This window comes from Lycorma delicatula, chromosome 1 (assembly GCF_047948215.1).
Source record: "Lycorma delicatula isolate Av1 chromosome 1, ASM4794821v1, whole genome shotgun sequence".
NCBI classification, from domain to species: Eukaryota; Metazoa; Arthropoda; class Insecta; order Hemiptera; family Fulgoridae; genus Lycorma; species Lycorma delicatula.
This window is the reverse complement of record NC_134455.1, coordinates 271,775,442-271,802,234: the sequence shown is the minus strand read 5'-3', so window position 1 is coordinate 271,802,234 and position 26,793 is coordinate 271,775,442. Positions and strand designations below refer to the sequence as shown.

Here is a 26,793-nt window from a genome sequence, read left to right as displayed (position 1 = left end):
TGTACTGGTCTACACAGTTCAACGACAGTTTAGAATAACAGTATAATGATGTACTGCAGGCCTATTCTATCACACATTCTATCACTTAAAATGATAAAGTCACTTATTACTCTCCAACTCATCCTTCTACCTCCCGAACTGAATTTAATCCAAGAGTAAATATGATTTTCTTGCTGACACTCAGCACTTCCTTAATGCAGCCAGATCAGGGGAAAAGAGAAACATTCAAAGATCCTTCTCAATTACTTTTTTTGACTCATGACTGGTCAACAGCATAACGATGAAAAGCACTAAAAGCAGAGTGCTTATTTAAAACCCATGATTACAACTATTTTCACTGTTTTGGGTCAGTACTTTGAGTATATTTTTAAATAAATTTATAAATCAAAGCAAGGATTATAGGTGAAAAAGGTTTTAGGAAATTTGCCATATAAAGCAGTGCAAAGTTCAATGTCCAGTCTTGATGCTGATGCTGTTGGATAAATTTCACAGTAAGTTGTAACTTTAGCTATAAGTTTAAATTTGCAAGTTGGTGCTAAAGACATGACTGAATTGTTAAAACTCGCATAATCGCAAGCTTATTTTCAATGTCTTGCTAGAAATGAAAATACAATGCACACTTGAAAAATAAACCAAGTTTGAGTTATTCCACAAAATAAAAAGCAGTTATTCCCAAAAAGCAATTGATTACGGGCCCCAAAGTTACTGAAAAACTTTGGCTCTTTCAAACAAGAATAAAAATCTTAAAATTGTTCTTATGAGAAGCAAGTAACATAAACAAAAGTAGGAAAAGATGTTAAACATGAAATGAAAAAAATAGGTTGTAATTTAGTTGGAGATTCCTTCTTAAACTCTGAGCTCCACTTTTGACAGATCAACAGTGTAAAACAGAAAGGCACTTAAACCAGAGCAGTAGTGTCTTGGCCGTTCATCCTGAGGTTCCGGGTTTGAATCCCAGTCAGGCATGGCATTTTCCCATGCACAAAAATCATCATTCATCTCATATTCTGAAGAAATACATAACAGTGGTCCCGGAGGTTAAAAGCAAACAATGAATCCTTATTTCAAATCCAAGACTACAATTATTTCAACTGTTTTGGGTCATTACTTTTTTCCTCAAAAGTATAAAAGTTCTTGCAAGAAAATCCTTTGTAAAGTATATTTTAAATAAAATAAAACTGGCATTCTCAAGTTTTTTTGGATAACTTTTTTTCTTATATTATAGTTTAAAACTCTCATAAGGTAAATAATTACCCGCAACAAAATCTTAAATAAAATTTTAAGTAAAGCAATACTTTTGTTTTTAAATAAAATATCACATGCTTAAACTGATTACAATCAAATTATTTAATTGCCAGCCATCATGGAACCAATTACAACCTTAAGGTGCAGATATATATGTGCACGCATGCACTAGCACATGCAGATGTGTACACAATCATATATCATTCACTTTTAATGGTGTAATATTCGTAATTAAGGTATCTGTGAAAGCCCTTATTTATTGTAGAACAAGCTAACAACAGGTAATCAATGGAATTTCTTCTTCCCAACCTTTTAAAATCACTTTAGTTTACTTTGATAACACCTTTATACAGGAGTATCACAATATTCTTCAGGAACTTTCATAAACTATTCTACTAGTGAAAAAAATGGAAAATTTCACATAAACATATGATCTAAAATGCTTCATTTATGAGTTACAGCGTAAAAGATTTATCTAGGATTTCAGCAATGCCGGTGAAATGAGATCTTACTGAACATTTAGGACACTTATTTAGGGGTTAGAATTAGTGATTTCTTATGGCTTTTGACCTGAGAAATCAAATAAAATATGTCGCAGAACCATATCTGCAATAGGTTTTTGAGAAATCTAGGAAGTAAAAACGAATAAAAAGGTCAAAAATCCTGTTTCTTATGTTTTGTGTAAACATAAGAAACACTGGTTTAACAAAGTAAAAATACATACTTTGTTAAACGGGTAAGGTAAGTTGAATAAAATAAAGAAAAGTTAGAAAAATTTGAATTTTATTTAGAAACAGTACATTTACTGCATTTGTCAATAATGTACTTATTTAATGTTAACAAAAACCAAATTCTTTTTGGCGATTTGAAAAATTTGTAAAAACAAAATTTACTGTTAAAAAATTAAAATAATGGAAATTATACAATTGTAAAAAAAATTACCCAAGTAATTTAAAAATTACTTGCGTAATTTTTTTTTTATTAATAACAGAAATACAAGAAATTATTTTTTCGAAGTTGGCAATAAAATAACAACAGCTGATCAACACTGCCCAATAATGTACATATTGGGCACTGTGAACTTTGCTGTCTTTAGAATGGGTTTTCTGTGAATTTTAGTTTGACCGTGATCAGTTGGCCATTGAAGTAATGCCATACTCCTTTATAACAGAGGAATACACTGATATATTTATTTTGGGTGTTGTATAATGGTAATACTACAGCTGCTGCAGGAGAATATGAAATATGTTTCCCAAATCACAGGAGTCTAGGTCTCAAAACAATTATCACAACTTTTTTCAATCTTCAGTAAACAGATTCACTACCTAGTATTCCAACCAGCTATGAACAATCTGTACAACACGATGCTGTTATTGATAAAATTATTATCGATGCAGTTCAGGCGTCAGTACACAATGTCTTTCTTAACGGAATGAAGTTTTGCATTCCATTGTTTGGAGGCTACTTAAACAAAATATATTTTATCCTTATCATAAATTGCCCGTTCAACATCTACACTAAGGAGACAGTCCGCTCTGCTTGGAGTTCTGCAACTGGTAAGATACAAACTGACACTTCTACAAACACATTTTGTTTACAGAGGCAAATTCCACTTGAGATGGCGTCAACAACTTATGCAATGAGCATACATGGGCAGAAGTAAATCGTCGTTAAATGGCAGAAAACAATTTTCAACACAGACTTAGTATCAATGCATGATGAAGCCTAGTACTGAGACGCAATGTATACTTCCAGCATGATGGTACAACTCCTCTCTTCTCTTGTGCCATTTCCACTCGCTTAAATCATTTTTCCAGAGAAATAGATCAATCATGGAGGCCCAAATTCCTGGTCACCTAGAGCACCTTTAGATTTTTGCATCTGGGGATGGATGAAAAATATTGTATGCAAAACAAAAATCATTCTCAGGAAGAATTGTCTGTATTATGGATGCAGCTGAGCAACTTAAGGACAGCCCTGAAGAACTAAAAAGACCAACAAAAGGAGTACAGAAGCATGCCAAGAAATGAGTTGAAAATGGTGGGCATATTTTTGAACACTTATTACAAACTGGTATGATGTGCACTTTGGTCTAGAGTGCAGTTTCTAAAATTTAATTTTTCTAACCTATCTTTCTTTTATTCATCTCATCATCTTACACAATTTTGTTCAAAACCAAATTCTCGATGTGAATTAAAATCTTTGTGTTTATTACCCATTTTAACAAAGTTATTGTATGTCAAACATAAAATGACAGTTACCCCAATTTATTGGTTTTTCACCCCCAGATTTCTCAAAAACTACTACAGATATGGTTCTGGGACCTATTTTATTCGATTTTTCAGGTCAAACAACCATAAATCACCAATTATGACTCTTAATTAAAATCTCAAAAATTTCAATATGACCTCGTTTCATACGGGTAACTGAAATCAAAGCGAAATCACTATCTATAACTTGCAAATGAGGCATTTTAGAGCTTATGTTTGTGAACTTTTTTCATTATTTTCATTAGTAGAATAGGTTATGAAAATCCTAGAACTGTGGTTGAACTCCACCACAGTTAAAAAACCTATCATATCACTTTCACTTTGCATCTCACTAGTTTCATTTCTTCAGTTTTGGGAAAGATAGTGACTTCCAGTGTGAATGTATCTGGGTCAAAGCCATACAGTCAAAATCTATCACCAGTTATCACAGTCTTATCACAAAAATCAGTATCACCATCGGTATACTCCACCATGTTTGGTGCAACGCCAAAATAAATTTATTTCTAGTTAAATGAAAATAGCTTTGGTACAAATTTTCCAACCATTCTGTGCACGCCAAAATCATTAATTGTGTACAAAACATTGCTAATCCTTATTTTCAAATTTCTGGGATGGTCAAATGACTTTACATTAAATTGTGCACAATAACACTTTGATTTTGGCTTGTTAACAGCTTACTAAAACAGTGGTCACTTTTAACTGAAGTTCACGCAATTTGAAAATAGTTATACCATTCTTTAATTTTTATAACCTCCGTTGCTTCGTTCCGAAAAGCTTACAAATTTTTTTTGCTTTAGACAAAAAAAGAAGCATCTCTTACATAGCACACACAACAGATACCAGATAACAATGATGTGGTAAGATATTAAAAACAAATACACACATGCGCACTAGTAGTAGTGATTTATTTTATCAGGTTTTACTGCTTTAACATATTTAATTATGTTTAAATAAAAAGAAATGGTTAGATACTTTTTAAAGAGACCTTGTATGCAATAAACTGAAGGAACAGGAAAATTGGAAACAGAAACTTAAAAACTGCAGTTACATTTCTTAATTTGAAATAAATACTGTTCAAATCAATTTCAATCGACTATACCAAATATGCTACAATGGAGATTTTTTTGCAGTTAATAAAACCTTTTTATACAACATATTTTCGAGATCTATCTTACCAAAATACTTGGAAGGATTTTAGGGTCCAGCACAGTTTCAAATATGAAATAATCTAGCTAAGCCAAAAATATATAATGGCATGGTTAATTGTTACGTAAGAATATTTCTTGATAACTAGATTGAGATCATTGAATTTCTAATAGTCTATTATTATAGTTAAAAATTTATTCTAGTAAAACTAAGTTGCTAAAATAAAACTAAAACAATAGCTATCTTTATTACATTCAAGTTACTGGAAATACTACATTTGTATTTTGAAATTATGTACTTTAACAAATAAAGGAGCCTGTAATCTCATTAATAAAATTTGAGAACTTTCTGTAAAGTTCCCTGGCTAATTTCTCTATCAACAATAAACCTTTAATAACTATAAATGTTTTAGATCACAACACTTAATTAGAAAACTGATTTAAAGGCTAGTTTAAGACACCAAATTAACAAAAGGAGTAAAAGGAAAATGGAAGACAAAAAGCACATCTACAGTAAGCATAAATAAATAGGTGCAGTTGTTCAGAATGAAATCTCCAAACAAGAAGAAATAAATTTAAAAAAGTTAGATTAAACTGAACAATGCAAAGGACTATTAAAACTTCAAAATGGAAAGATTCTATATAATAGGAGTAAAAGACGAAAAGAATTAATTCTGCAGTTGCACTGACAAAGAACAAAAAGCCACTGATGTCAGCACTGGTGAAGCAGAGGCAACAATGTTTATAAAGTAGATTAGTAGTGTTTAAGTAGTGTGTTAAGTAGTAGATTTTAATCTTAAAAGTTTAGTCATGAATTTAATGATGGGAAATCTGAACCAATTTCTGCTGAAGCAAGAGATGAACATTTAATTAAAGAAACAAATTAATACACACTCACATCAGGTACAAATACGCATCGTTTATTGGGTATGCGTGTAAATTTTATTTTTCAAAATAGAATGTAAAACTACACGAATACACTTAAGAATCCTCAATTCATAAAAACAAAATATGCCTACTACATGGGAAAAAAAATAGAACTTTAGTTATTGCTTTTATTTTATTAAGCAAGGTAAATGGATTCAGTATGAAAGTCTTCCTCAATAATTTGGAAATTTTAGCGTACTTGATATATTTAATAATATGATTTAACAAATTTTGACAAATTAACTTTATCAGTTCTTAAATATATCTATAAGAAGAAAAAAGACTGAAAACAAAGCTCTTCTGGACATGCATTTAATAAAATGTTTTCTTTCTATATTTTTGTCTAAGGAACCCAATCCAAATGTACAGCTGTGAAAACTCACTTAACAGTACATATTTTTTTTTGTTTCTCAGAAACCAAACAAAACTGATAAAAAATTAATCACTTCATAATTTATGGCAGAAAAATTACAATACTATACCAGTTTTAACAATATAACATCTAATCAATAACTAAACTGAAAATCTTAAGTTTTTTATTAATAATTCCCGCGAAGTAAGTATAACTTCTGTAATAATCCAATGTTACATAAATCTACTTACGCTTCACTTTAATACAAAAGCAATGTTCCACTTTGATATACCACCAGTTAGACAAAGGAACATGTTTAAGAGCTCTTACTTGTACCAGTTTCTCAAAAATATAAAATTACCAAGAACTAGATCTTATTTGTAATTTACACAGCTTTTGTTTGTGTTAAAAAATGTCCACCCATACAGTCACTGATCACAGAGTAGTTGTTTACAACTATTTCAGAACTATGGTTAGATTGAGATTTTCCATATGTGCAAAGTGTATTCAATCTTGTTTTAAAAATGTATTTGTAAGAGTAAAGATTCATTTAAAATATTGGTGCACGATTCTGAATAGCTGAAGAAAAATGAAATGTGGCCCTCAAGTTAGAAATATTAAAGATTTCAGATAGTTGTGACCTTACAGTTCATGTAGCAGTTGGCTAAGGCTATATTATCTATGAATCCTTTTTAGTTTATCTACTCTTACTTGTAATCTTTAATCAATGTTTTACTTGTTATTTGTTCAGAGGATCTTCAATAACTTATGAGAGAAATTTTAACCTACAACTACCCATTTTTTTACTATTTAAACATTGACTGAAAACGTTTACCGTCTTGATTGTGTGAGTGTGTGCTAATCTACTCATAACAAATGAATTTAACTGTACTTTTACCACTCACGTGTAACTTTTGACAACCAGGAAAGTATAATAACATTTCTTACAAAAAGCTACTAAAAACAAGTCCAGAAAAAAAAATTACTACACATGCCATAGTTTAGCAGTGGTAAAATTGCATCAACTCAATTGCAACTCAATGCTACCATATAAGTCATGTCAACAGTACTGAAGATATGCTGTATGTAAAGAGTGATCGTAAGTTGTGCAACCCAAATTTTTCTGCTATGTAGGAATGACAATTAAATTTGTAAAAGATATTTTAATTACAGTAATTTTTTGTCTGACAGAATAGTGTATGGTAGCACTGCTAGATCACACCCCTCCGAGCAACAGTGGGCATAGCACCAAGCAGTTTTTATAGTCTGAGCACCAATGTCTTTTATGCAAGAACAATGTGTCTTTATTGTTGTGAGTTACTATGAATCAAAATCGTACGCGAAGTGTCAAGAAGATTTTTTAAATGCTTTTCCAGTTGCTAATGTTCCAAACAAATCCACTATATGTTGTTTAATCGTTTTCAGGACACAGGAAGTTTGTGCATGACTATAGTGTACCGGCTACCCAAGTGTTTTAACTGACAACAGTCTACAGACAATAAATGAAATACTTCTTGGTTCTCCAAAAAAAAGTCTCTTTGAAAACTTTCTAACCAGATTGGGCTATCTTATAGTAGTGTTCATAAGGCTACTAAGTTCTAAAATTACATCCATACTAAATTAACGTTAAGTCATCAGCTCCAAGAACCACATAAGGAGAAAAGAATGCAGTATTGTTATATGCAGTATATTCATTTGAAATGACATATCAGTTCTAGACAAGGTTTTTTCAGTGATGAAGCTTGGTTTCACCTGAGAGGATATGTTAACAGTCAAAATTACAGAATATAGTCTTCAGAGAACCCACTTGTGTTCTATGAACAGTCATTGCATTTGCAAAAAATTGGGGTGTGGTGGAGAATTGTCAGGGGCCTATTTTTGAACAGTATCAAGAAATAATCATGCAGTTTATAGCTTTACTACATGTTGATGAACATGATTGCTGGCTACACACGGCGAACAGTAATATGCAATTTCTTCAATGACCAAATAATTTCTCGTAGACTAAGGCCTTCTTATTCACTGGATCTGAGTCCTCTCGATTTTAATTTGTGGGGCTTTTGAAAGATAATGTGTACTCAAACAACCTGCATACACTTTATGAACTTAAACAAAATATTGAGGACTGTATCAAATTTCACTGCTGCTACACTGAAAAAGATCGCATTACAATATAAGAAAACATGTTGATGCATGCATTGAAAATCATGGCGGACATTTCCAGAACTTAATATAAACTTGTAAGTAATACTTTTGTAAATGTTAATATTATTTTGTAAATTAATAAAGGCTTTCTAAAAAACAATTTGTTATCATTTGGGTTGCAGGACTTGACCAATCAACCATTATATCTAAAATATAATTTTCAAACTGCTGTCCTAATAATTTGTAAAATTAACAGTAACTACTACCTCTACTGAAACTAGAGCAGTTACAATACCAGCTGCGAATCAAAGGTAATAGTTTATAGCTTAACTTTTTTAATGCAAACCGAGTTCAGTTAAATTTTAAATACTGGTTCAGCTATCATTTGTAGAACAAACGTTTGATGATAACTGACACAAAATTATAAAACTTACTTTATACAAAACTTCACTTAAAGAATGAATTAACATACTGCAGTGATAATTAATATATCAAATGTAAGTTAAAAAAAATACATAAACCAATCAAATATATAACATATTGTTATAAATAAATGTAGAAATATTTTACTATTATTTGTGTATGTGTGTGTATCAAATAAATGGTTTGTTAAGTTTATCATTACCTGTACCGTCTTCTAATGGCCTCTTCTGTCCTGATTCGGTAGATGCACCTGTTCCTGCAGCACTGGCAGCTGCACCAGTTGGATTGATCTTAGCAGCAATCTATGAAACAAAACAAAACTGAATAAATTTTAAATGAATATCCGAATTGCATCAGAATATCAGCAAAATAGGATGAAAATGCAATTAAGAATCAATACCTAGAGTTCACTAACCCTGCAAAACAGTTGAACAAATAAGCTAACATTTTATGATTAACAATTTTCATAGTATTAAAAACTAATAAAAGAAAAACGTTAAACCACAGAAATACTGGTGAATCCTCAAGCAGCATCTGACAATACTCTGTACTATACGTTTTTTTTTAAATTTAAGACTAAATCTCAAACAAAAAATTAACAGTACAACACAGATTTTAATATAACACAGATAAGTGTTCTATGAATAAAACACGTGTTCAAAAGAGTTACAAATGATTCCACGAAGGCTGCGAAGATGTTTATGATGATAAGTGTCCTGAAGATCCTAGCACATCAACAACCGATAACATCAAAAACATGAAGAATGACAACAGGTCATACAGTCAATAAGGAATACTAAATGGAAGTTCAAAGCCGCTTGCATGAAGCAATCCGAAGAAAACAATCTGAAGGATTTGAAGTAATAAAGAACAACTCATGGCAATTGCCATGATAATGCATCAACTCACACTTCACTGCTTGTTCATGAATTTTTGGCCAAAAACACTGCTATGATGCCTGTCTGTATTCTTTGGACAAGGCCCCTTGTGACTTCTTCCTATTCCCCAAGCTGAAAAGAACCATGAAATGACGTTTTGCGAACACTGAAGAAAAGACAAAATCAATGAAGAAGCTGAACACCATAGCAAAAATTGCGTACCACAGATGCTTTGAAAATGGAAAAAAGCACTGGTACAAATGTATTATATCTGAAGAAGAGTACTTTGAATGTGACAAAATCAATATTGATGAATAAATAAAGATTTTTTAAGAAAAAATAAAATTCTGCATATTTTTGGATAACTGGATAACATCTATTTCAAAACTTCAATATCAGCTAATCCTTCCCTATGTAATGTAGAGTACGTAAATAAAATTTCACAAAACATGAGGATGTAAAAAATGAAATACAAACACTTGAGCGAATTCACTTTGGTTAAGTAACAGCATATCAATAAGAACTGACATCAGTGTCATTCTACTCATCAGTATCCCAACTCCTGTAGGGGAAATACTTGCCTTGTGACACTTCCGGTCGCCACCCATACCCCTGATGGCTTTAACTGGAGTCAAATCTTTCATGCTCATAAACTTTTTACATCTCATAATAACAAGCCACTGATGTAAATGCCTCGATAGACATTTACATCAGTGATTTATAAACTCAGCGTTTGCCTTCGCTGCAGGCCTCATCCAGACATCTTGAATGTTCTACATCATTGCCCTCTGAACTATCTAACCAAGTTTGCGAAAGCATGAACCCCGCACCTAGTTCAAAATTTTATAGAACCAATTTGTGTGTAAATATCTCTAAATTTGAAGCAATTGAATAACATACCACCAAAAATGTTATTCGCAACAACAAAATTTATTCCCAGTTCCCTTAGTGAACTCAACTTCTCTCTACTCATCAGCAGCAACAATTAACACAGAATACTGCTTTGCGACAACCAGAAAAAAAATTATTTTAAATTTGAACACTGCCACGATTCTCATATTTTACTCCAAAATGAAAACCTAAATGACAATACGGAAAGTCAGCTCACTTTCTTAAAGTGGTGATCCAAAATGTAGGAAGTAATTAAGAGCAAACAATTTTTTTATTTCAAATAACAATTTCAATAAACAAAACTGTACAAATAATTTTTTTTTTATAAAACCCACCTAAAACATCTGTTATCATACCAGAAATTAAAGGCATAAAATAAGGTAAAATATCAGTGACCAAGCCACACTTAATAAACCAGTTTTCATTTGTAAATAAATTTTTTAAAAATTAGAGGAAGTTTCACTACAAGATGTTATCACTTATTAAATGACTGCAGTGTTTGATGCAGTTTATTTTTTAACTTTATACTTAGTAATTTACCAACAATTCTTTTTTTTCAGTACAGTTTTTGCATGACAATGGTTTTTATGAATTTTTCACTGAGATTTTGTGAATAAATTAATGCAACTATGAAAACATAGAAATTTTGTATTAAGTATATGACTTAATATTAAAACTGTATTAACTAGATAAAAATTTCTTTTGTTATCTAAAACTAAAACAGTTACAGTAACTTGAAGATAAAATTAAACACAATAATTAAAAATCATATTATATATACATAGAAAAATTAACATCCATATGTACTTTTGAATGTAACAATATTAACATAAAACTCAGCAACTGAAGGTTAATCTAAATAATTCCCACAGCACAGAATTTATTGGATTTTAAAGAAGGTATAGGTAGCTATAACTTTATCTAGATACCTAGTCACAGAAGTAGCTTGACTTTTTTAAGTCATACTCTTTAGTATGTGATGTATTTTGTGGTGTAATTTCCACTTTGTAATATTTTAAGTCTCTGACTAAACCACATTCTGTAGGAGAAAGCTGCTTGGTTCCAAGTAAAATTTAAAAACAAAGCTTTTGGCATTACAATTACTAAAACTGAGCCATCTGTTCCCACATATCAGCAACAAATTACAAAATTTTATTGTTTCACACTCTCCATAGATTGGATATAATTTTTGCAACAAAACATTTGGCTCTTTCATTAATTTATTACCACCTAAAAATTTGTACTGCTATATATTTACTCATTTATACTGTATTTATGTGATAATTAAATAGATTAAGAATTAGGTTAATACATGAAGGTTAGTTAAGTCAAGGTTAAAGTTAGGTTAGGCAGCAACATAACGAACGATTCTGTGTACTGAACTTCATATGACATCAACATAACATAACCTCTCTCTTTTTCTGTTTAGCCTCTGGAATCACCATAAGGAATTACATCAGAGAATATGTATGTATATAAACAAAGTGTAGTCTTGTCTCGGCCAACCATTCCTGGGATGTGTGGTTAATTGAAAGCCAACCATCAAAGAACACTGGTATCTACGATCTAGTATTCAAATCTGTATAAAAGTAACTGCCTTTACTAGGATTTGAATCTTAGAACTATCGGACTTTTAAATCAGCTAATTAGCAATAACGAGTTCACCACTACACCAACCCCAGTGGGTTATATAACTTCTTCTTTTTTTTTTATACCACCGTTAGGTATATATGAAAAATGTAGCATGTGAAAATGCCATGCCTGACCGGGATTCATACCCAGGACCTCCAGAGGTGAAAGGCCAAGATGCTACCACTCGTACCACGGAGGCCAGCTACAAAACATACCTTTTTTTTCTGTTTAGCCTCTGGTAATTACCTTTCAGATAATACTTCAAAGAATGAGGATGATATGTAAGAGTGTAAATGAAGTGTAGTCTTACACAGTCTTAGTTCGACCATTCCTGAGATGTGTGGTTAATTGAAACCCAACCACCAAAGAACACCGGTATCCACGATCTAGTATTCAAATCCGTGTAAAAATAACAGAGGCATAACATAACCTAACCAAACATAACTCAACACAATGTTTCACTTGCTGAACTCGTCTACCTACTATACAAATATTATCAAACTTATTAACAACAAAAGTGAACTAAATAAGAGAATGGTACTGAATTAAATAGTGATATTTAAAATGGTAGTGAATTAACAGAAAAGAACCAAAGATTTTAATAAAATGCTTAAATTTTATAAGTCATAAAAGTCAAATTTTAAAATTATTCCATCAACACAAACATGTCATCACATAGAAAACAATGCTAATGGATATAACAATTCAGTAATTAATTCATTCTTTTACATAAGTATAACCACAACAAAAATACATCATAACTACACATAAAAAACATAACATATAAAAAAGGAATCTGCAAAAATAGCTTGTAAAAAAAGTTGGGTACAATAAAACTTTCAGAAAATAAATTGAGCAATCTCACAAAGAACACAATTTCTAAAAAAAAATCTTCAAGAATATAAAAATAAAATGGCACAAAGTTCTACAAGAGGTAACGGACGATATTGGCACTTTCAGATCTAACCTAAATAATGTGTAAATAATATTGAAGTACTCCATCATTTTTTCTTACAGTAAAGGGGTGGAAATAGCTTTTGTTTTTTAGATCATGAAATTTTCCTGCAAAATTTGTTAAATAGTAGATACTTTTCAAGAAGTTGTTTGCAACTGTTAAGGTGATCTGTAAGTCAGTTAGTTGTTAGATGGCTGTACTGCAAAACTATAAAATAAATAAAATTATAAAAATAGTCTAGCCAAACTTAGGTATTCAGATATCAAGTTTATTTTTATTAGCTAAGTGATGAATTTTATTATTATTATTAAAGAAATAGTTTATTTTTATTAGCTAAGCAATAGCAATATTCAAGTCGCACTAAATAAGTACAAGCTATTTAGGTATTCAGATATGAAGTTTATCTTTACTAGCTAAGTGATAACAATAGACTTTCAGTGGCGCCATCTAACAACTAATGACTGTAGATCGCCTTATCAATTGCAGGCATCTTCTTTAAAAGTACCAAATAGGCTTCTGATTTGTAATCATGAGAAAAAAATAAGTTGTAGAGGCCAAATATGATGACAATCAATAATGAATGACTAGTCACTAATGCATACAATTGAATTTATCCGGAGAAAAAAAAATTCAAAATAACATGAAAATGAAAAGTTGACAGTACAACATTCTAACAAATTAATCTAATAAGGACTAAGGGTACTAAATCTGAAACAACACAGTAAACTGGGTTTTTTCCTATTATTTCAATGAAGGATAATTTTTTAAAAAATTGCCTATGATAATTGGTTTTCTCTTTAATCAAAAACTGTAGGCAACACAAAATTTTATAAACATTACAGATAGTTTTAGACCTAAAACATTATAACTACAGAAAAAACTGACAGTTGAAATTGATTAAAGTATGTCCAAATTCTTTCCCAACTAGGCATACACTAATTCATGATTATATATGTTTTCACTAATTACCTTGTAAACAAGGACATTGAAAGTAGTTGATTTGAGTAAAAATCCAAGAGTCAAGAATGTAAAATAAAGGTACATACAATCATATATGAACTAAATACATGTTGATTTGCAAATGATCAGCACTGTGACTAAATACAATGATCCTAATATGTAGTTCAACCTCAAAAATTAATGTTCAACAATGGGCTATATATCCTTGTAACTAAACCAGAACGGGTAAAAATATATGAACTGTCAGGATCTGATCAAACTTTTTTAAACAGATTTTACAGCAAACATAATAAATCCTGCATAATATTTATCTGAAGAACCTGATGTGTGAAAAAGAATCAACACATTTGGGAGATATAAGGAAAATTCTGGGATTTGCATCACTTCAATTTTAATAAAATAAACTTAATGAAGTAGCCAGGTGGCAATTAGAGAAACATGGAATACGCCAAAGATTATGATTTAACAAATTTTCAGATCAGAATAAAAAACAATTTTGGAAATTAAAATTGTACATCTAAAATAGCAAAGTCTGAAGTGGTGTTTAACGAAAATACATCCTTTATTGACAAACAATATTATACTTTTTTTTTAAATCCAATTAAAAGTTTGAGATGAAGGAAAATAGCAATGTAGTTAATTCCTTCATTCATGTGAAATATTTGTTAAATTCCTCCACCAGTTATTTTTCTTTTTTAATAGAAAATGATTACATAAAACGAAATATTAATAATGTAAACACTACATAAAAATTAATAGCACAAGGGGGGATTGGAAGCATGTGATAATTCCTTAGTTCTAAGTTAACATTTACGAGTTCAGGTACTAGCAACATCGCTGCACTCGCCTCACAAATTGCACAAACGTTAACACCCGATATGTAAAACTTGACAATACAAAGACTGCTATTTATTTCCTATGCCTATCACACTAATTGCGCTAAAATTAATATTATTAAGCTTTCCAGGAGTGCGTTTTCGAGGTTACATTTCAACTAGCGATTTTACATCGTTTACAAAGTCTATACAAGCTATGCAGCCTACCCACTAACCACAACGCTTGAAACAAGCTTATTAAGTATATACTACAACATAGCACTTAGTAAAAACTATACAAGAAATTGGCAAATTAATTTAGTTTAACAATGCTACTACAAACAACTACATTTTTTAAAACTGTAAAGCAAGACTGCTTCCCTATGGCGGTAAAACATCCAAGCTTACTAAGGATCAATGAAGCCGCAACCAGTCATAAACTCTACTCTCGATAAATTAAGCTTAATAAAAACATACCTGTCTAGCACGCTGAAGGGCAGCTGCAAAAGCTGTACTCTGATTGAAATTCTGAGGCGGAGCAACCGCTGAATAATCACTCATTGTGTACCATGAAGCAAGATGAATAAAATGGCTGCTGACAAAACGAACACGGAAGACGGATATTAACACTGCTAGAAGTCAAAAGCGGAAACACATATTGGAAGAACAGATACAAAGGAAATCAACTGAGGCACTAAATGTTTACCTTTTTACTGTTCTTTCAAAATAGTTTAATTTTAAATTAATGAAAATAATAAATATAAAAATAGATTTTAAACTATTAGAATAAATTTATACGTATTTCTTTATCCATATCAAATATAGAATAACTTGAGAAAGCGCTACTTTGATTTTTATAAGTAATAAGTTCCGTACGTTCGTTGTTTTACCCGATTAACTCTTTCTGAGTTATCGTTGTGAATGAAGTGCTCAAGTTTGCTCTACTGGTTATAATTACATTACATGATATTTATATTGTGGTTACAGACATTTGATTTTAATAATCTGACTTTTTGATACTTCAAAGTACAGTTTCGCGGAATTTTCAACCACTCAGGGAAATGCTGGACATCTCGTGGAAAGTGATTGGAGAATGTATACTCATTATTTGCAATGATTGGTCATAGGATCAGACTTTAAAAAACAAGAAGCGAGTGGCCTTACCCGCCAAACCCTTAGCTACTTAGTAAATGAAAATAACATTTTAATATGTCCTTATTCTTCGTTAATTCATCGTAAGTAATTTTCAGAATTGTGCACCTTACTTAACATTTAACCTCAAAATTACTTTTTTTACATTAATCCTTCACGAAAATAAAAGCTTAATATTGTAATCAAAAGTTAAATAATTATTCCAAAAAATTGTATTTACAATTAGTGTAACCGTTTGCAAATTTTACACATTTTCAGATCGATTTTTAGACGTATTTCACAAAGTGTTTAACTCTGGAGTTACCCCATCATTTGTTGAAATGTATTTAATTGTGATTACTGGCACCATACAACTTCTGATTATTGGAAGAGTTGTGTGATGATTTTCAGGTACTTTTAACATTCTGATTACTTTTTTCAATATCAATTATTTTTTTCATAATGTATAATTGCAATTATACAATTCTCTACCAAAATTAGTAATTATTTTATTTATTACAGCAGCTGGTATACTGCCTTAATGTAGAAAATATTCTGATTATTCCTTGGAAGATTGCAATTATCAAAGCTTTTTTTGGAAACAGAATTTTTAAAGTATTATTACATAGTAACATTTAAAATAACTAATAGATCCAGTCTTATCTGAAGTTGGACCCATGCATCTCATTAAGAGTTGACTTGATACTCAGGTCAACTACAGATATTATTACAATCACTACCAAAATATGAATTTTGTTAAACAAGATAATTTTGATGTTAAGCCATTTGTGAAAAAGCTACACATAGTTCTTTACATTATGAAAAATAACTGTTGTCATGAAAAATATGCTATAGTTGAATTGTTTGTTAAACAATGTTTTTTTTTTATTGTGTAGTTTTTTTCTGTTGTGTCGTTATTCCAAATTAAAGTAAAAAATCTCTCACCTTGCATCTAATTTAAAAGCTTAACAATCCAAAGTTGCTTAATTAAAAAAATATGAGTGTATGGATGAATCACACAGTCATGAAAAAAATAATGTAATGTAGAAAAAATGTCGATGTGGACCCAAATATTGAATAAATTGCATAATTTATTTAATCTTTGAAAATAATGTAATATGAAAAATTATTTTTTTTTTATTTACTGGGTCTAACCAAAAGAAATGCTGATTTACCAGATAGGATGAAAATACGAGTTTAAAAATGCATCACCATATCAGTGATGAAGTAAAATTTAAATGCTTGTCATATTATCAAGTATGCAATGAATGGCATTTCCACAATAGAAATGAAATGGGATTCCATTTATCAAGTAGTTTACGTTATGATACTATCTTTGTAAAATGTTTGAATCTTCATGAAAAAATTGTTTTAATATGACTATTATTGCAAACAGTTAACATGCAACACTTTCCAAGCTTTGCTTACAGAAAGTATTATTATGCTTAGTTCAGTAAATTGAAATAAATAATCACATTTAATCATAACTTTCATTTCAAAAACAAAGGTTGTTTATGAAAAATAATCAAGAAAATTAATTTCATTGTAATTCAATAAATCAATAAACTGTTAATGCAAATTGTACTTAAAATAAAGTTAAATTGAATCATTGAAAACTTTGAGAAATACTTTGACACTTATTTCATTATATCCACAAAAAAAATGTATAAAATGCTAAATTAATTTGAACTTGCTCTTGAAATCTTTGAAAATAAATTTACAGAAGGTATATCACACTTTGATAGTGGACAATTATGCTAGTGGATTTTCATATCTAAATTAATTAAGAATAATAAAAGGAGATGCTTCATTTTTTATTTTAATGTTTGTATCCTAAAATTAAATTTTTATTTTATTTTACTTTCGTCCTACAATATAGTAATTTTTTAGTTCTTATCTTAATCAATTCAAAAGTAACAGTTCAGCCATTTCAAAATACTCATCTTCCTGTACAACTATCATCCTTTGAAGAAATTTTATCACTATGAGTTTTCAGATTAATAAATCATCAGTGTGTATTCTTCAGCTTTCATAAACTCCAATTTCTTTCATATGATAAAAATTATTCTATCCAACTCAATAGTGCAACTGACAAAATCTTTCCCATGCACAACAATTTTACATCTTTAGTATTGAATGTAATATTATGGTCTGCAACCCAGTCCTTTATATAAGTCCATATAAGTTTGATGGGATTCAAATCCAATCAGCACTATATTAAGTGTCCTTTCTTCTCTAATAGTTTATCTATGATATCATGATATGATGATCATTTGTTTTATTTTTTCTGATCTCAACCAAATTAATCAATTCACTGTTTAACCTGTTTTCTCTGAATTGATTTTTTTATTTCTCAACTATAACTAAATTTATTTCTTCACAAGTTAAAAGTAGTATCTTTCAAATGTTCCTGATTATGTTAGAGGGCATTATCTATAATCAAAACATTTTGAGGAGGAAGATTTGGTATTAATTTATTGCTCAGTCACTTGAAAAACATATTGCAGTACATCTTATTGTTATAATCCCCACTAGATTGGCAACTAATCCAATGACAGTGTTCTTTTATGTTTTTTCTGTAGAGTTCTATTAAAATATATCTGTCCACTTGTTTCAAACTAAATAGATTTCTTTCATTTATTATTTTTTAATAGCATCATCAGTTCTCTCAAAGCTTTACCAGTTGTTACTATTATTTATTTTTTTTGGATCGCTTATAAATCCATTTTAAGACCTTTTTAATCAAGTCCATTATATTGTAAATCTCATAAATATTAAATTTGAGTTGCAAAAAAATTTCCATTTGCAGACTTACAACTACAGATACAAAAAATTACAATTTTTCTCACTTTTATCACAGCTAATTCCATAATCCCTTTTAAACTGAACTTCCAGAATGACAGGTTTGACTTAAGCTGTTGTTTTATCTACAAAAATTGATACTCCTACCTCTTATTTTATTCATTCTGGAATACTCTGTAGCATAGTTTGAATTAAAAGGTTGAATTATAGCAATAGTATTATTTTTGTTCATTGTTAATTTGATATTGGTACTAATAAAAATTGTACTCAATCTACTGATTACAATTTTTAAGTCATATTATTTTTAATTAAAAGCTGGACTTACCTGCAAATATATTAAACAGAACATAACAGTATATTCACAGCAGGAAAAATGTATGAATTCAACATATCTAAACAGAATGAAATTTAAAAACTAAATTTGATAAAAGCAATATATCAAATGAACAAACACTGTAAACATGAAATATTGTATTTGGTCACTTGCAAGTTTCTTAATTGCTTTAGGATGAGCTCTATCTATGTACAATACCACTGAGGAAAGGAATAGATTATGTTTTCAAAAATTCCTGATAAGCTTTTAAAATTTCAATTAAGTGAATAGAAAAAGAAGAGTCTCAATAAAAGTGAATATTTTTATTAGTCTAAGTTTATTAGTATTAAATATAAAAGGTTTATATATATAATATATATGAATGTATATTTGGGGAAAAATTAATTTTTAATTTTATTATATTCAACGCAGATTGTTGCAATGATTGATAATTCAATGGTCAAAATGAGTATCTAGTTACAGGTTTTTATTCTATGGAAATAGTTGTTTTATGTTCAGGAAATAGTGTTTAAGTTGTTTAATATTTACTTGGCTGAGTATATGGTGTCTAAATTTGAGATGCATACTTTTAAAAGAAAATATATTAGTCACTATATAATTAAAAAATACTTTAGTTTGAAATACTACACCTGAGTCATTTAAGGAGGTTTTTTTTGTTTTAGAAAGCCATTTTTTTTTTTTTTTTTTTATATGTAGATGATAGAATTTCATTTTTCATTATACTTTTGTGAAGTTTTAGATTCATTCATAACGTAATAAAAAGAGTTTCTGAGTGGCATTTGTCACGTTAAGATTTATCCTATAACAAAAACCATTTACATGAGTTGGAACTCTGGCACTATTCTTGCTAATGTGTTAGTCAACAGATCACAGCAATAATACTTTTAAGAAGCTCGTCTGGAACTTGTTCATATCAATAATTAAATTTTTAAAAATTTGTCAGTTGGAAACTTTCATTCCAGGGGTTGGTATACTTAACCCACCAGGTTGGTCTACTGGTGAATGCGTCTTCTCAAATCAGCTGATTTGGAAGTCAAGAGTTCCAGCATTCAAGTCCTAGTAAAGTTATTTATTTTTACATGGATTTGAATACTAGATTGTGGATACTGGTGTTCTTTGTTGGTTGGGTTTCAATTAACCACACATCTCAGGAATAGTTGAACTGAGACTGTACAAAGACTACACTTCATTTACACTCATACATATCATCCTCATTCTTTCTCTGAAGTGTTATCTGAAAGGTAATTACCGGAGGCTAAACAGGAAAAAGAAAAAAAAGAAAAGGGGTTGGTATACTTGAATCATCTAGATCATTTCATTGATAATCACACCCAGGATTCTTAAGATATTCAAACATAAAATTAACTGTAAAAAATGGTAATAAAACCAATTAATAGGAAAGCTAAAAAGTATGAAGTTGCCCTTTTTAAATTTTAATTTGGTGAATTTGGTATCAAAATTAAAAACAAAACCACTACCAATTTTTGGTCCCAACTTTGGAAAGGTAAATTAAAATAAGAATTGAAAAATATGATTTATTTACTTTTTATGAAATTTTTTTATATCAGTTTAATTGTACGTTTAATGACTTCTTATTTTTATGAGATTGAAAAATAAATGCTGCATAAAAGAAAAAAAACATTCCTAAGAAATGCAAAAATGACGAACCCGTGTCTTGATAAAAATAACAGAAAATTATTGAGAAACAGGTGCCTGCTATCTATAGAGCTGTAGCACTCTGGAATACTGGAATAACTTAATTTAAAAGTTATACATTTGTCTGTAAGAAATTTCTACCATCACCTTGGGAACTTCTCATACAAAATGAAAAAGAATCTTTGGAACACACACATATATATAATTATTTATTTATTTATTATTATATGAAATATAAACCACCAAAACTCAGTAATTAGATAAGTTAGACTTACCATTTTAATTTCCAATGATCAATTTTGCAGGATCCTGCATCTTCAGTTGGTATTGAATTCTATAATTAATTTAAATATAATGTTTTATAAGTAGTGAATTTGTAATTTATCTGAATTGTTTTGTATTTATAAATTTTGAAATTTATTATTAGCAGATTTTGCATATACTTTCATAATAAATTTCAAAATTTATAAACAGAAAATAATTTCAAAAGTTATAAAACAGTATGTTTTAATGTAATTATAAAATTCAATACCAACAGAAGATGTGGGATCCTGCAAAAATCAGTTATTGGAATTAATACGGTGATAATTTTTCTAATTAATTTTTTTTTTTTTGGATAGTAATTTTTCTAATTACTATGTTTTGGTGGTTATAGTTCATATAATGTAAAATTTTATAAACACAGTGGTCAATATGTAAATGAATTATTTGAATTTTCATGAAATATATATGTATAATAATTTTTCTAAAAGCTATCTTTTCAAGACCCATATCATCACTGTACAAATAATTATATATAACTCAATTTGATTCACCCAAGTATAGAATTAAATAAAGTAAAATGACACACTGTATTTTTTCATAATGTCTACAGTAGTACTTTCGTGACAACCCCCATCATCAGTTTAATTCTTCTTTATAAAATATTTATTACCAAATTACATATTAAATTCAAAATGATAATTGAAATATGTAATACATAAAAATTGATTATATAAAATTTCAAAATTAAATTAAGATTAAAAGTTAAAAAATTTTCAAATTTATAATTTTTAAAAAGAAATATAAAACAATGTTAAAAATTATTACTAATTAAAATTACTGAAAATTAAAATTACATATATAAAAATATGACGTCAATTATGATAAAATAAAATTAAGTAGGATAACTACAAAGTATACTACTGTTTTGCCAGCCAGTACTATACTCTCTATTTTGTTTTTCTTGTATTTAATTTTATTTTGTCATAATTGACATCATATTTTTATATATGTAACTTTTAATTTTAATTAGAATTAATTGTTAACATTTTTTATATTTCTTTTTAAAAATAACAAATTTGAAAATGTTTAATTTTTAGTCATAAATATGTAATTTGGTAATAAACAATTTATAAAGAAGAATTACAACTGATGATGTGAGTTGTCACGAAAGTACTGTTGTAGACATATGAAAAAATAAGGTGTCATTTTATTTTATTTAATTGTGTACTTGGGTGGATCAAATTGAGTTATATACAGTGTGTGTGTGTGATATGCGAGGTTGTATCACAAAGTTCTCCTGGGACTTTCATACCCTATTCTACTGGCCAAATTAATGGAAATAATTCATATAAATATATATCTTAAAATGATTCGTTTGCGAATTAAGGCTAGTGAAATATTTTGCCCAGATTTCAGCTATACCGGTGAAATGAAATGGTACTGATATTTTTAGGACTTTAATTAAGGGGCATAATTAGAGATTTCTTGTGGTTTTTGACCTGAAAAATCAAATAAAATAGATCCCAGAACTGTATCTGCAATAGTTTTTGAGAAATCTTGAGTTTTATATACAATATATTTCATCCATCCCCAGACACAAAATCTAGATCAGGTGATCTTGGAGGACATGAGTGTGGACCTCCATGACTTATCCATTTCTCAGAGAAATGATGATTTAAGTGAACAGAAATGGCACAAGAGAAGAGAGGAGGTGCGCCATCACATCCTGCTGAAAGTATACGTTACAACTCGGCGCTAGAGGAACATCTTCAAGCAGCTGTGGCAATTCTTGAAGAAAGTGGAAGTAGGCCTCAGCATTTAAGCGGCCAGGTAATATGAATGCTCCAAATAGTTGATTGTGAAGAAGGCTGTACCATACATTAACATTAAATCGTTATTGAAAATTGCCTTCCGCTTTCATGACAATTTAATTCCATGCATGCTTATTGTGTAAGTTGTTGACGCCATCTCCAGTGAAATTTACCTCTTCAGTAAACAAAACATACTTGTAGAGTTGTAGATTTATATTCCACCAGTTCCAGAACTCCATGTGAAGCGAACCGTCTCCTGGGCGTGGATGTTGAACTGGATATTTATAAGGAGAAAACTTGTTTAAGTGTCCTCCAAACCTTCATTGATTGTGAAACTTCAACCCGCTTAGAAAGAAGTAGTGTACTGATGCCTGAACTGCATTGAACTTCATAGATAATAATTTCATTAATAACAGCGTCATGTTGGGCAGATTGCTTATAGCTGGTACAAATACTAGGTAGTGAACCTGTTTCCCAAGATAGCAAATAATCACACTAATTGTTTTGGGTTATGTGAATCCTACGATTCAGAAAATGTATTTCATATACTAATGCAGCAGCTGTAGTATTACCGTTACACACACCCAAAATGAATACCATATCAGCGTATTCCACTGTTATAAATAAGTATGGCATTATTTCAATGCCAAACTGATCACATTCAAACTAAAATTCACAGAAAACCTTTGCTAACGATAGCAAAGTTCACAGTACCAGATATATTGTGTAATGGTACCTTATAGAATGATTTAAACACTAATACACTATTGTGCATTGTTGATCAGGTGTTATTTTATTGCCAACTTTCAAAAAATAATTTTTCAAATAATTTATTGTATTTCGGTCATTAATAAAAAAATATTATCTTAAGCAATTCTGTTTTTACAGATTTTTCACATCACAAAAAAGAATTTGGTTTTTGTTAACATTAAATAAGTAATTTTCTGACAAATGTAATAATATACTATTTCTAAATAAAATTCAAATTTCTCTTACTTTTCTTTGTTTTATTTAACTTATCTTACACCATTTTGTTCAGAATTAAATTCTCTAAAAGTTTTATGGATGTCAAATATATGTATATAAGAAAAAAAAAACAGAAAAAAACCAGGTTTTTTTACCCAAATTTATTGGTATTAACCCCAGGATTTCTGCAAAACCATAAGAAATCAATAATTCTGCCCCTTAATTAACTTCCTAAAAATTTTTGTATGTCCTCATATCACCGAAGTGCCTTATGAAATGCAAGTGAAATCTTTCTTTAGCCATAACTCACAAACAAAGAATGTTAGAACATATGTTTTATCAACTTTTTCCATTATTTTCACTAATAGAATAGCTCTGTATATATGAAAGTTGAATTGAGAACCTACTTTTTTAAGTAATTAAAAATTAAAATCATCTGTGATTAATAAAAATTTTCTTAATAAGCTATTGCATTTTATAAATAAAAATATAGCAATGCCAAACTCTAAACTGAAAGATGTACTTTTTCTTTATCATAAAGTTATATAAGATTGGACTGTAGTAACTCCATCTTCAAAGATGGAGTGAGCCACTGAGAGAAGAAGTGCATTATATTTCTGAAGGAATCGGGAAGCATATTTTAAAGTATTTAGTATGTGAAGCATAGTTATTTTATAATAGCTTACTCATTTCATTATATAAAAAATAGGAGCTATGCTGAATTATTATTGAAATGAACTAAGAAACAAGAAAACACTCAAAAATCTTTTATGTACACGTAAAATTGAAATTAACAATCAAAATGGTCATCTAGTTTTAGATTTTAAATAAGAAATCTTTAACAGTTATTTTAATTAAACACTTTTTGAGCATTCTCCTGTTTTAAATTCATTTACTTATACAGAAGATGTATGTTGAAAACATATGGTATAATAATGTTATTTTCATTGTTTTATGCTTTAAATTTGAATTGTCTGACTTTTAATTGATGTTAGATTGCAGTTCAACACTCAATATTAAGCATTTGTTTTTTTTTTTTCAAAAAATCCGTTAGAATGTGTGTGTCTGTGTAAAATTTAACCATAATGGCAAAATTACAAACTATAATATTTGACTGTTCTTCTTCAGAAACATTAGGTTAATGTCATGATCAAAGAAAATCTTTCTCTATTGTTATTTTTGCTTGAAGTTATAAAAAACTTTTTGATAAAGATATCTGTTATAAGTTTTTTATACCCCATTTTAATAAAGTTCCTTTTAAGTGAGCAAAATAATCTTTTTTCTCTCATAGTAAAGTTTTAGCATTGAATTAAAATATTTTTTAATTAGTTAAAGCCATTGAATTTTTTACAGAACGCGAAATGAAAAGAGGTTCTCAATTTGATTTAAATGTCAGTATATACATGATAATTTCATCAACCATATACATTTCTTCATTTATTGATCTTTAATATAACTTTCAGGAAATGAGTAATTGATGTTCAGATTTCATACACATACATGTTATGTTCATGTCACAGTTAAATAAAAAAATTAAATGTAAGGGAGTTGGGGGAAAGTAATGGCTTATTTATGTTGAAGTAATTTCTTTTTATGTTTAAAATAATTTTTCCTACAAAAAATTATTTTATTTTATCAATAATAATATGAATTATATAAAATGAAAATACAATTTTATAAAAAAAATAATTGTTTAGTGATGTTTACAGATTAAATTTAATTTTTCCTAAAAATAAACTTTTGTTTAGAGAAAATGATGTTGAAGTGGAAACACCAGCTAATGGAAGCAATGGCAGTTCAAATCAGCAGCTTTCTGAAGCTCACCAGGCACTGGCAGCATTTTGGCCTCGTGTTACTGAAGAAATTCGCAAGATTGGACAAGTTAGAGTAAGTTAAAATTGCTGTTATTACAATGCATAAGTATGTTAAGCATTTTTTCTCTACTATTGAGACCTGAGGTGTGTATTTTACATGCTTTTAATCATATTTATTTTAACCAATGCATTAGTATGTGTAAAGTAACATTTCAAAGAAAATAATCACTTGGGCCAGATTATTTAGAAGGGAGCATATTTAGTTAACAGTTAGTAATTAGAAGTAGAATGATAACTCATTTCTTTACATGAGAGCTTTTTATAATTGTTAACTCTCTCCTAGATATTTATTTTTTTTAAAAAGCATGCTCCTACTATTGTTTAGTATTGTATAATGTGTAAAACATAAATCTTAACATTTTTGAAAATTACTTTTCAAAATCAGAAGTAATAAAAAATTGTAATAAAGATATGGTAAAGATAGATAAGATTGATTGTGAAATTCTATTCTATGTTTGGTAAAGAACTCACACTTTTCATCTGATTTCTCTTTGATGCATGTATGCATCAACAATTTTCTTTTAAGTCATAACTCACAAATTATATCATTTACTAGTTTAAAATCAATGACCAGGTAGTTCCCTGAACTGTTTAAAGACTATGAATTTAATTCCAATTATTTGTTTCTTCTTGTGGCAACTATCACAAATGAGACAATCACAACCTACTTGTGAGACATTCCATCACTGATCCATTTCACTTCCTAATAGCACTGACAAACATAATTTTGTTCCCTAACATGCGATACATTATTTTAATCTGTTTTTTGATGTTGAAAATGAATATGAACTCAGAATATTTCCATCGCCCACCATTTTTGAAAAATTTTTAAATTTTAATTACAGGATTTTTTCATTTTTCAACATATAGTTAACATTTTAAGCTCCTATGTTGCATTTTGTTAGCTCATTTTTTATTGTTTAACTTTGTTAACATAATCTGTAAGCTGTAAATAAACAATACTAGACACAGAATTAGATCATATCATAGTCACATATTATGACATCATAACTAATACTGAAGAGTGAGCCTTCATGGACAAGATTAATCATGTCTGTGCAGGACAAAACATGTAGCTGAAACACAACTGTGTTGTTTGTATTAAGCACTGGATTTAGGAATGAATTAATTTTGTTCAGTATTATTGCTGTCTTAAATTTGTTAACAGTGCACTGTCACAATGCTTCAAAATTGTGTAAATGTTGTGGATGTCTTTTCTTATGTATAGGTGAGTTTACCGTAAAATCAAATATAAAAGACATTACATCTTTAATTAAAAAAGCATATCATTTGTACTATCAGTGTAAAATTGGTAAT

The 26,793-nt window shown here is 29.3% G+C and overlaps 2 protein-coding genes across 5 annotated transcripts in view; one reads left to right on the top strand and one right to left on the bottom strand.

Annotated features, from left to right (window-relative positions):
• Psi (P-element somatic inhibitor) overlaps nt 1-15,275 on the bottom strand; it is a 58,203-nt gene extending 42,928 nt beyond the window's left edge. For all 3 annotated transcript variants that reach the window (XM_075377679.1, XM_075377684.1, XM_075377694.1), the window contains exons 1-2: nt 15,116-15,275; nt 8,710-8,809 (exon numbers count right to left, since the gene is read on the bottom strand). In XM_075377679.1, coding sequence (XP_075233794.1) covers nt 8,710-8,809; nt 15,116-15,199 — 184 coding nt within the window. In that variant the 5' untranslated portion in view covers nt 15,200-15,275. The remainder of the gene's footprint in view (nt 1-8,709; nt 8,810-15,115) is intronic.
• A 229-nt stretch (nt 15,276-15,504) lies between these two features.
• Nf-YC (nuclear factor Y-box C) overlaps nt 15,505-26,793 on the top strand; it is a 107,889-nt gene continuing 96,600 nt past the window's right edge. For both annotated transcript variants that reach the window (XR_012758062.1, XM_075377668.1), the window contains exons 1-2: nt 15,505-15,873; nt 25,351-25,489. Coding sequence is in view for 1 of the 2 variants with exons in the window: in XM_075377668.1 (XP_075233783.1) it covers nt 15,848-15,873; nt 25,351-25,489 (165 nt within the window). In the remaining variant the exon portion in view is untranslated. The remainder of the gene's footprint in view (nt 15,874-25,350; nt 25,490-26,793) is intronic.